The sequence below is a fragment of the Salmo salar genome, unplaced genomic scaffold, assembly GCF_965601325.2.
Source record: "Salmo salar unplaced genomic scaffold, fSalSal1 ptg000206l, whole genome shotgun sequence".
In the NCBI taxonomy this organism is placed as follows: domain Eukaryota; kingdom Metazoa; phylum Chordata; class Actinopteri; order Salmoniformes; family Salmonidae; genus Salmo; species Salmo salar.
This window is the reverse complement of record NW_027675329.1, coordinates 407,501-419,997: the sequence shown is the minus strand read 5'-3', so window position 1 is coordinate 419,997 and position 12,497 is coordinate 407,501. Positions and strand designations below refer to the sequence as shown.

Genomic DNA, 12,497 nt, shown 5'->3' with positions numbered 1-12,497 from the left:
GGAGTGACCAGAGTAACCTGAGTGTCTGTAGCCCTGTATCAGAGTGACCAGAGTAACCTGAGTGTCTGTAGCCCTGTATCAGAGTAACCTGAGTGTCTGTAGCCCTGTATCAGAGTAACCTGAGTGTCTGTAGCCCTGTATCAGAGTAACCTGAGTGTCTGTAGCCCTGTATCAGGAGTGACCAGAGTAACCTGAGTGTCTGTAGCCCTGTACCAGAGTGACCAGAGTAACCTGAGTGTCTGTAGCCCTGTATCAGAGTGACCAGAGTAACCTGAGTGTCTGTTGCCCTGTATCAGGAGTGACCAGAGTAACCTGAGTGTCTGTAGCCCTGTATCAGGAGTGACCAGAGTAACCTGAGTGTCTGTAGCCCTGTACCAGAGTGACCATAGTAACATGAGTGTCTGTAGCCCTGTATCAGAGTGACCAGAGTAACCTGAGTGTCTGTAGACCTGTATCAGGAGTGACCAGAGTAACCTGAGTGTCTGTAGCCCTGTATCAGGAGTGACCAGAGTAACATGAATGTCTGTAGCCCTGTACCAGAGTGACCATAGTAACCTGAGTGTCTGTAGCCCTGTATCAGAGTGACCAGAGTAACCTGAGTGTCTGTAGCCCTGTATCAGGAGTGACCAGAGTAACCTGAGTGTCTGTAGCCCTGTATCAGGAGTGACCAGAGTAACCTGAGTGTCTGTAGCCCTGTATCAGGAGTGACCAGAGTAACCTGAGTGTCTGTAGCCCTGTACCAGAGTGACCATAGTAACCTGAGTGTCTGTAGCCCTGTATCAGAGTGACCAGAGTAACCTGAGTGTCTGTAGCCCTGTACCAGAGTGACCATAGTAACCTGAGTGTCTGTAGCCCTGTACCAGAGTGACCAGAGTAACCTGAGTGTCTGTAGCCCTGTACCAGAGTGACCAGAGTACCCTGAGTGTCTGTAGCCCTGTACCAGAGTGACCATAGTAACCTGAGTGTCTGTAGCCCTGTATCAGAGTGACCAGAGTAACCTGAGTGTCTGTAGCCCTGTACCAGAGTGACCAGAGTAACCTGAGTGTCTGTAGCCCTGTATCAGAGTGACCAGAGTAACCTGAGTGTCTGTAGCCCTGTACCAGAGTGACCATAGTAACCTGAGTGTCTGTAGCCCTGTATCAGGAGTCTGGGGATAACCTGAGTGTCTGTAGCCCTGTATCAGAGTGACCATAGTAACCTGAGTGTCTGTAGCCCTGTATCAGGAGTCTGGGATAACCTGAGTGTCTGTAGCCCTGTATCAGAGTGACCAGAGTAACCTGAGTGTCTGTAGCCCTGTATCAGGAGTCTGGGATAACCTGAGTGTCTGTAGCCCTGTACCAGAGTGACCATAGTAACCTGAGTGTCTGTAGCCCTGTACCAGGAGTCTGGGATAACCTGAGTGTCTGTAGCCCTGTATCAGGAGTGACCATAGTAACCTGAGTGTCTGTAGCCCTGTATCAGAGTGACCATAGTAACCTGAGTGTCTGTAGCCCTGTATCAGGAGTGACCATAGTAACCTGAGTGTCTGTAGCCCTGTATCAGAGTAACCTGAGTGTCTGTAGCCCTGTATCAGGAGTGACCATAGTAACCTGAGTGTCTGTAGCCCTGTATCAGAGTGACCATAGTAACCTGAGTGTCTGTAGCCCTGTATCAGAGTGACCAGAGTAACCTGAGTGTCTGTAGCCCTGTATCAGGAGTGACCAGAGTAACCTGAGTGTCTGTAGCCCTGTATCAGAGTGACCAGAGTAACCTGAGTGTCTGTAGCCCTGTATCAGAGTGACCAGAGTAACCTGAGTGTCTGTAGCCCTGTATCAGAGTGACCAGAGTAACCTGAGTGTCTGTAGCCCTGTATCAGAGTGACCAGAGTAACCTGAGTGTCTGTAGCCCTGTACCAGAGTGACCAGAGTAACCTGAGTGTCTGTAGCCCTGTATCAGAGTGACCAGAGTAACCTGAGTGTCTGTAGCCCTGTACCAGGAGTGACCAGAGTAACCTGAGTGTCTGTAGCCCTGTACCAGGAGTGACCAGAGTAACCTGAGTGTCTGTAGCCCTGTATCAGAGTGACCAGAGTAACCTGAGTGTCTGTAGCCCTGTACCAGGAGTGACCAGAGTAACCTGAGTGTCTGTAGCCCTGTACCAGGAGTGACCAGAGTAACCTGAGTGTCTGTAGCCCTGTATCAGAGTGACCAGAGTAACCTGAGTGTCTGTAGCCCTGTACCAGGAGTCTGGGATAACCTGAGTGTCTGTAGCCCTGTATCAGGAGTCTGGGATAACCTGAGTGTCTGTAGCCCTGTACCAGGAGTCTGGGATAACCTGAGTGTCTGTAGCCCTGTACCAGAGTGACCATAGTAACCTGAGTGTCTGTAGCCCTGTACCAGGAGTCTGGGATAACCTGAGTGTCTGTAGCCCTGTACCAGAGTGACCATAGTAACCTGAGTGTCTGTAGCCCTGTATCAGGAGTGACCATAGTAACCTGAGTGTCTGTAGCCCTGTATCAGAGTGACCAGAGTAACCTGAGTGTCTGTAGCCCTGTATCAGGAGTGACCAGAGTAACCTGAGTGTCTATAGCCCTGTACCAGGAGTCTGGGGATAACCTGCTCCTGTAACGATAAAACAAACAGAAAATACTGTCAGCATGAGACCTAAAATAGCCATTGATAAGCACTAACAATCACAATAATAATAATAACAATAATAACAATTATAATTATAATAATAATAATTACAATAATGTTAATAGCCTATATTACTATTTATTAAATACTAAGTTATTTACTTAATGGGAAAAGTTGCATTTCCCCTCGGACACGATCTTGTGGATGTCAGGTGAGAGGGATGTGATGTTGATGAGCAGGCAGTCCTCGGTTGCCTTATGTGAAAGCCGGTTCCTGTCGTGAGTCGATTGCATTCATAGAGGAAAAGGAGGACTCACAGGTGGAAGTTGATCCAAACATTGTTAGCACATAAAAGGAATTCCTCCATTTCCAAAATACGAAGGTGGTCAGCTGATGCCCTCATTGGGTATAGCGAGCACCATCCCCTTCTCTCTCCCTCCATCCCCCTCTCTCTCCCTCCATCCCCCTCTCTCTCCCTCCATCCCCCTCTCTCTCCCTCCATCCCCCTCTCTCTCCCTCCTTCCCCCTCTCTCTCCCTCCATCCCCCTCTCTCTCCCTCCATCCCCCTCTCTCTCCCTCCATCCCCCTCTCTCTCCCTCCATCCCCCTCTCTCTCCCTCCATCCCCTTCTCTCTCCCTCGATTCCCCTCTCTCTCCCTCCATCCCCCTCTCTCTCACCCAGGTTCTGTTATCTCAGGTCATAAATTCCTGGAGGAGACTCTCTCCCTCGTGCAGTATAGAGAGAGGGTTTCACACTCTGATGGATGAGACAATGCAAGCCATTCATTTGTGGGGCGATTTCCTTCAACCTGCTGACCAGGCCCCTGTGTCTGTCCACCATAGCAGGAGCCCTGACGGTGATCACAAAGTTGACTTTTTCGAATGACAGGCCAAGCTACGTAAACAATTGTTCCAGCTTTGTGAATAGGATGTCCCCGGCGGTGTGTCCTTCCAGGGGAACGTCCCCGGCGGTGTGTCCTTCCAGGGGAACGTCCCCGGCGGTGTGTCCTTCCAGGGGAACGTCCCCGGTGGTGTGTCCTTCCAGGGAAACGTCCCCGGAGGTGTGTCCTTCCAGGGAAACGTCCACGGTGGTGTGTCCTTCCAGGGGACCGTCCCCGGTGGTGTGTCCTTCCAGGGGGATGTCCCCGGTGGTGTGTCCTTCCAGGGAAACGTCCACGGTGGTGTGTCCTTCCAGGGGACCGTCCCCGGAGGTGTGTCCTTCCAGGGGAACGTCCCCGGTGGTGTGTCCTTCCAGGGGAACATCCCCGGCGGTGTGTCCTTCCAGGGGAACGTCCCCGGCGGTGTGTCCTTCCAGGGGAACGTCCCCGGCGGTGTGTCCTTCCAGGGGAACGTCCCCGGTGGTGTGTCCATCCAGGGGAACGTCCCCGGTGGTGTGTCCTTCCCATGAAAATAACGGACATATACACACAACTGTGCTACATCGGTGTTGTCAGTACTCTCATCAATAGCCAGGGGAAAATGCTCAGCCTGACTGAGCCCCTCCAGAACAATCCTATGCACATCATCCGCCAGAGCACAGACACGGCGTCCGGCTGATGTCACAGACAGGGGCACCTGTTTGACAGACGCGATTATGCTATCCATAGACTTGTCTGTAGCCAATTCCTCCAAAACTGTCACCATGCATTTTTTAAACAGCTCTGCGTCTGTGAAGGGCATGTTGTGTTTGGTTAGAACCCAGGATGCTTTTAGGAAGCACTTGTGACCTTCTGTTGTTGGGTCAGGCCACGAAGGAGGATTCTACTGCCGTGTTTGTAGCTTGTAGTTAATGCTTCAGTGTTTCTGCTTCAGGCCTCTGTCTGGGGCGGGAAGGCCACTTTCAAAGTACCATGTTTAGATTCATAATGCCATCTGAGATTGAATTATTTGCAAACAATGACATTTTCATTGCAAACAAGACACTCTGGCTTGGCATTGGAGAAAGATGGTAAGATGAATGGATATCTCTCTGTCCGTTCTTCCCTGAAACTTTGATTTTCATTATCCACCTTTCTTTTGCTACTTTTTGAGAGCGACATGTTCTCTTGCTATCAAGCTAATTGTTCTGAATGAATGTTGATATTAATAAAGTAGTGTAGACTACAGTAGGCTACGTAGACATGTTTTTCCCCAACAATCAACACACAGAGATATAAACAAAAAAATATAATTGAATAGAGATATTGGTGATTTTATGAACTTAATCAGATCTAAATTATTTTATTGTCACTCAATGTACTATGTACTAATCAAATGTGTTAAACGTGTTGTTAAATTTGTAGTGTAGGCATATTAATTGTGCTAATATTATATGCTAATTATGTTCTGGCCCTCCGACTTTAACTCAGAAAAAAATTCTCCCGATGTCACGTCCTGACCATAGAAAGCTGTTATTTTCTATGGTAGAGTAGGTCAGGGCGTGACAGGGGGGTTTTCTAGTTTAGTTTTTCTATGTTGTTTTCTAGTTTCTAGTTCTAGTTTCTATGTTTGGTTTTGTTTGGGATGATCTCCAATTAGAGGCAGCTGGTCATCGTTGTCTCTAATTGGAGATCATACTTAAGTAGGTGTTTTTCCCACCTTTGTTTGTGGGAGATTGTTTTTGAGTAGTGTATGTTTCACCTCTACATCACATTTTTTTTTTGTTCTTTAGTTTATGTGTATGTATTGCATAGTTTCACAGTTCAATAAAATATGTGGAACGATAATCACGCTGCACTTTGGTCCACTCCTCTCTATGACAACCGTGACACCCGAAGCCAAATCTAGTTGACAAACCCTGTTTTATAGTATGTCATGGCCTTTTCTGGCCAACTGCTGTTATGTTTATGATATACTATGGTGTTGTGTCACTAGACTTTGACCAGATATTATTGCATCCAAAGATCAACTGTACCTAGAACATAGATACAGAGACACTTGTCATCAGGAAGCTGCTCTCTCAGCACAACGGAAAATATCTCAATGACTTGACATGTTCTGGCTGTGAATTCAGGCTACAAGGTAAGAATCTTCCCAGTGATTATTGTAAAGTGTGTAGAGAAATTAAATGTATGGTGTTTTTTTAGTATAGTGACTGACAGTAAAACACTCAGATCTAAAAGTCCATTTCACCTGGGACAGTTATGTGACAGTTCAATCATACAAAATGGCGCTAACTGGGCGTAGGCAAGTCAAATTCAAAAACATATTGTTCATATATCGTATTATACGATTTGTTTATCGTGATTATTTTACAATTTGTAAAAATTTGAATGTATCATAGTTCTAAATCATCTTTCAGAATATCAGAACATTTGTTGTTTTCTAAACTACAATGATCTCCTGCTTCCTGTGTAATTTGGTATGAAACCACTGAACATACTTTTCTTAACATTGTTATTATGAACTGAATTCAGTAACAGCATAATTATATCATACCTGTTGAACAAAGCAACACACTAGAATGAGAGAAATTATTAAAAGAGAAAGTGACTTATTAATATTATATTGTTGTTGTTAAATAGTTTTATTATTATTAGTTCCACTACATGGAGAAATTGTGAAAAATATTAAATCACCTAACTGTTTGGATGTGTCTTTCTATGTCTGTTAGTAAATGTTTTATTTCTAAGAGATAATGAATAAAAGAGAACAATTGACCTTCAATAATTAGTTGGCCCTGTGTTAATCACAACCAACATGCTGGATCTCTGTTTAGGACATCACTGTGTTAACCACAACCAACATGCTGGATCTCTGTTTAGTTGTTACTGTGTTAACCACAACCAACATGCTGGATCTCTGTTTAGTTGTTACTGTGTTAACCACAACCAACATGCTGGATCTCTGTTTAGTTGTCACTGTGTTGACCACAACCAACATGCTGGATCTCTGTTTAGGGGTCAGTTCTCTAAAATGAGTCTCTCTGGGGAACATGACACCAAATCTAAGAGGTGAGATGACAATTTTGTTTAAGAATTATTAATAGTTTATTTCAAAAATGATATTTCCAAAAATGTTCACATTTGTTTTTTAATCAGAAATGGTTGCTAATGGGTACCTTCAATATTACTGTTCTCAGATTATTTATGAATTTCTTTAGATTGTGTATAAAAAATGTTTTATTGCAAAACTCTATATATCCATTGTTTTGCTGGAACACCCTAGATGCATTCAATTGCCCATTTTAAAGCCATGCCCAATTTAGGATAATTTCTTAACAACGTGATGTTGCGCTCCAAAGGGATATCTTGAAATAACATGATGTAGATAATTAAATAATCAAAAGAAAAACTTGTTAATTTTACACTCTTAGAAAAGAAGGTTCCTTATAGAACCAAAAAGGCTTCTATCACTTCCTTAATATATGGAACCACTAAAAGTTATATATATTTTGGGGTTCAGTGAAGAAGAACCTCTAGAGTTCTGATCAACGAAAGGTGAATGTTTTGAGGATGTGAACCCAGCAGCCCTCCAGTGGTCAGATCAATTCCTCCTGTTTTTTCCAGCACCCGGACACTGTTTTATGGATTGATCATATAGAAATATAAAACATTATTTTTACGACTCCAAAGTATTTACATGTGGTGCAGGAACCACTGACTCGCTGCATTATTCTATAGTATTATCAAGATACCTGCTGTTAACTCTTAACTACTTAGGACAGCTCACGAGGTGTCCTAAATATCTGCCGACTAGGTAGGACTAGAGACTTCATGCATAGCTTTAATTTATACCCATAAGTGTCAAATGTCTTTATTCTCAGCACTTATATGACCAATTCTCTACTCTGAGACGCTTTGTGGACATGGGCCCAGATCTCAAAATATTGTTATAATAAATGTTTGTTTAACATAATAATAAAAAATGAATATCACTAATGTAACCCACTGTAAAGACTGGGTTTAGTTGATTGTGTGGCACTGCTTATGTCCGCGTTCTGGATCTGTCCCCGTCCCCGTAAAGAACTGTCCGCGTCCCCGTACGGTGTGGCGCCAAGGATATTGTCTGGTTACGAGCAGAGTGGGCTGAGGTGATCTTGGGGAATAACTACAGAGTTCACTACAGTGTTGAGACGCCGAAGTTTATTGTTGAATTTGCTTTTTGCTTTACGGTCAGGGACAGTATGAGTGTAGCCAGATCCTTTTCACTCTCTATCCTTGTTTCATTTTGTGGTTCACCGGATTCGTCATCATCATCGAGACAAATGACAGACGAACGTTCTGCTAGCTAGCCAAGCTAGTCGGTACAGCTAGGTAAGCTAGCTAGCTACTCTACCAGCAGCATCCTAGTTATCCTAGCTAGTCGGTACAGCTAGGTAAGCTAGCTAGCTACTCTACCAGCAGCATCCTAGTTATCCAAGCTAATCGGTACAGCTGGGTAAGCTAGCTAGCTACTCTACCAGCAGCATCCTAGTTATCCTAGCTAGTCAGTACAGCTAGGTAAGCTAGCTAGCTACTCTACCAGCAGCATCCTAGTTATCCTAGCTAGTTGGTACAGCTAGGTAAGCTAGCTAGCTACTCTACCAGCAGCATCTTAGTTATCCTAGCTAGTCGGTACAGCTACAGTGGGGGAAAAAGTTTTTGATCCCCTGCTGATTTTGTACGTTTGCCCACTGATAAAGAAAGGATCAGTCTATAATTTTAATGGTAGGTTTATTTGAACAGTGAGAGACAGAATAACAACAAAAATATCCAGAAAAACACATGTCAGAAATGTTATAAATTGATTTGCATTTTAATGAGGGAAGTAAGTATTTGACCCCCTCTCAATCAGAAAGATTTCTGGCTCCCAGGTGTCTTTTATACAGGTAATGAGCTGAGATTAGGGGCACACTCTTAAAGGGAGTGCTCCTAACCGCAGCTTGTTACCTGTAAAAAGGACACCTGTCCACAGAAGCAATCAATCAATCAGATTCCAAACTCTCCACCATGGCCAAGACCAAAGAGCTCTCCAAGGATGTCAGGGACAACATTGTAGACCTACACAAGGCTGGAATGGGCTACAAGACCATCGCCAAGCAGCTTGGTGAGAAGGTGACAACATTTTGTGCGATTATTCGCAAATGGAAGAAACACAAAAGAACTGTCAATATCCCTTGGCCTGGGGCTCCATGCAAGATCTCACCTCGTGGGGTTGTAATGATCATGAGAACGGTGAGGAATCAGCCCAGAACTACACGGGAGGATCTTGTCAATGATCTCAAGGCAGCTGAGACCATAGTCACCAAGAAAACAATTGGTAACACACTACGCCGTGAAGGACTGAAATCCTGCAGCGCCCGCAAGGTCCCCCTGCTCAAGAATACATATACATGCCCGTCTGAAGTTTGCCAATGAACATCGGAATGACTCAGAGGACAACTGGTGAAAGTGTTGTGGTCAGATGAGACCAAAATGGAGCTCTTTGGCATCAACTCAATTCGCCGTGTTTGGAGGAGGAGGAATGCCGCCTATGACCCCAAGAACACCATCTCCACCGTCAAACATGGCGGTGGAAACATTATGCTTTGGGGGTGTTTTCTGGACAGGACAACTTCACCGCATCATTTGACGGGGCCATGTACTGTCAAATCTTGGGTGAGAACATCCTTCCCTCAGCCAGGGCATTGAAAATGGGTCGTGGATTGGTATTCCAGCATGACAATGACCCAAAACACACAGCCAAGGCAACAAAGGAGTGCCTCAAGGAGAAGCACATTAAGGTCCTGGAGTGGCCTAGCCAGTCTCCAGACTTTAATCCCACAGAAAATCTGTGGAGGGAGCTGAAGGTTCGAGTTGCCAAACGTAAGCCTCGAAACCTTAATGACTTGGAGAAGATCTGCAAAAAGGAGTGGGACAAAATCCCTCCTGAGATGTATGCAAACCTGGTGACCAACTACAAGAAACATCTGACCTCTGTGATTGCCAACAAGGGTTTTGCCACCAAGTACTAAGTCATGATTTGCAGAGGGGTCAAATACTTATTTCCCTCATTAAAATGCAAATCATTATATAACATTACAAACGTACAAAATCAGCAGGGGATCAAATACTTTTTTCCCCCCACTGTAGGTAAGCTAGCTAGCTACTCTACCAGGAGCATCCTAGTTATCCTAGCTAGTCGGTACAGCTAGGTAAGCTAGCTAGCTACTCTACCAGCAGCATCCTAGTTATCCTAGCTAGTCGGTACAGCTAGGTAAGCTAGTTAGCTACTCTACCAGCAGCATCCTAGTTATCCTAGCTAGTCGGTACAGCTAGGTAAGCTAGTTAGCTACTCTACCAGCAGCATCCTAGTTATCCTAGCTAGTCGGTACAGCTAGGTAAGCTAGCTCGCTACTCTACCAGCAGCATCCTAGTTATCCTATCCTCCCTCTCTCATTGACGGATGCTGGCTACCTCTGTCCGGTTCTCCTCTCTTCACTAGATGGACGGTAACTTTAGTGTTTAACCCCTCTGTATCCAAGGACCAATCTTTTGAATATTATTTTCGGGGCGCCTAAAGTAGGCTGGACACATTCAATTTTTTTAACATTTTTTTAGCTGCCTCACCAACGTCTGAATGTGCATGAATAACTTTTAATTGCTAAAGATTTCCAATAGATGGCAGCATAAGACCACAAAGCATCAGTTATAGGCTACAGGCAGCAATATGATTGACATAAAATAGCATGCAACCACAGACTATATGTCCCATGATTTTCTAAAATGGTCACTCATTACTTTAGTTAGCCTGTTGGGACTACAGGTTAGCAATGAACCCCGAGTCGGGATTGCTAACAAGGCTGGAAATTCAAAACATCAAAAATCTAATAATTTCAATTTCTCAAACCATCAACTATTTTACACAATTTAAAAGATAAACATCTCCTTAATCTAACCACATTGTTCGATTTTCAAAGAGGCTTTACGGCAAAAGCATAAAGTTAGATTATGTTAGGACAGTACATAGCCACAAAAGTACAAACATCCATTTTCAATTCAAGGTCAGGCGTCACCAAAAGCAGAAACCAGCTAGAATTATGCACTAACCTTTGTCAATCTCCATCAGATGACACTCCTAGGACATTATGTTATACAATACATGCATTTTTTGTTCCATCAAGTTCATATTTATATCCAAAAACAGCATTTTACAGTAGCGTGAAATTCAGATTTTTTTCTTCTCTGAAATGCTTCCGGTGAACATAACAAAATTACTATTCGACAACATTGGTAAATTATAATATTGTCATTCAAAGAATAATATATTATCATCTCGTAATTGCTACCGAATGGCCAGATCTCAAAATAACTTTACTGGGAAATCACATTTTGCAATAAACGGGGTGCTATGCTAAGAACAACAGGCTATGCTATACAGTTAGCATCATCTAAAATCGATAATAACATTGTAAATACCCCCTTACCTTTGATTATCTCCATCAGAAGGCAGGATCCCAGGTCCGGAAGGCATTCCAGGTCCGGAACAAATGTGGTTTCTTTTGACAAAGTTCATAATTTATGTCCAAATAACACCAAGTACTTAGCGTTCATTATGCTCCCACAAAACGTGGTTGGAGGGCTGGTAAAATCACGCCGAAAAGCTAAAAAAAACCTAGTAAATAATCTATTTATGTTCGTTCAAACATGTCAAATGTTGTTTAGCATTAATCTTTTGGTCCATTTTTAACGTTAAACATCAGTAATATTTTCACACAACCTATCCTATGTCTAGATAAAAAATGATGACAAACTCACGTTTCTCAGATTTATGCGCAGGCGCAAAAAAATGAAGTGATGACATGTCAACTTCCTTGGATTCTAATTTGCTCTCTGTTTATCATAGACGCTTCAAACAACTTTATAAAGATCGTTGACATCTAGTGGAAGCCGTAGGTGTTGCGAAATGAATCCTTTCTCACTATGGTATCTATAAAACAATGACACTAAATAGTACAGTCACAAAATTCACATTTTTTTTTAATCTATTTTTCACAGGTTTTTGCCTGCAATATGAGTTTTGTTATACTTACAGACACCATTCAAACTGTTTTAGAAAATTCAGAGTGTTTTCTATCCGAATGTGTTAATAATATGCATATCCTAGCTTCTGAGTTGGTGTAGGAGGCAGTTAAAAATGGGCACATATTTTTTTCAAAATGTCTCAATACTGCCCCCGAGCCCCAACAGGTTAACTATATATCTCGTAATGGGCCTGTATTGCTTTCGGGAGAGCAACAAAATAGTGATTATAGCAGGTATTGAACACCGGGTAAATAATCGCTAGTCAAAACCTCAACCTCAGTATACGTGCATTATAAAAAGTAATCTTAATATCTGATATTGCGAGTAAACAACCTCGGAATAGAAAAGACAAGAGTGCGTCTTCCAGCCCGCCAATAAATTACATCATTAAACCCTACCGGTTAGTAAATTTACCTCAACATGCCCCTGGAGAAGGCAGAGCGACGACACCAGCTTTTTACCAGGGCTGAGTTGACTACTAGAGAGAGAAGGCAGAGTGACGACACCAGCTTTTTACCGGGGCTGAGTTGACTACTAGAGAGTGAAGGCAGAGTGACGACACCAGCTTTTTACTGGGGCTGAGTTGACTTCTAGAGAGAGAAGGTAGAGTGAAGACACCAGCTTTTTACCGGGGCTGAGTTGACTACTAGAGAGAGAAGGCAGAGTGACGACACCAGCTTTTTACCGGGGCTGAGTTGACTACTAGAGAGAGAAGACAGAGCGACGACACCAGCTTTTTACCAGGGCTGAGTTGACTACTAGAGAGAGAAGACAGAGTGGCTCGATGCTGGTTGATGAATTTGACAATTTTTCTCAACTAGAGGTGACTAAATTAATGTTCAGACTTATTGATAATCGTTATATTAATGAAGTATAATTTCAAAACATGAGCATAAAAACAGGTAATAATAAACATGAATCA

General features: G+C 43.4%; 1 protein-coding gene across 1 annotated transcript in view; it reads left to right on the top strand.

The window, feature by feature from the left end:
- The first annotated feature begins 5,404 nt into the window (after positions 1-5,404).
- LOC145867085 (NLR family CARD domain-containing protein 3-like) overlaps positions 5,405-12,497 on the top strand; it is a 13,764-nt gene continuing 6,671 nt past the window's right edge. Inside the window, exons 1-2 of the mRNA XM_082971130.1 lie at positions 5,405-5,612; positions 6,491-6,544. Of these exons, the coding sequence (XP_082827256.1) occupies positions 6,507-6,544 (38 nt within the window). The 5' untranslated portion in view covers positions 5,405-5,612; positions 6,491-6,506. The remainder of the gene's footprint in view (positions 5,613-6,490; positions 6,545-12,497) is intronic.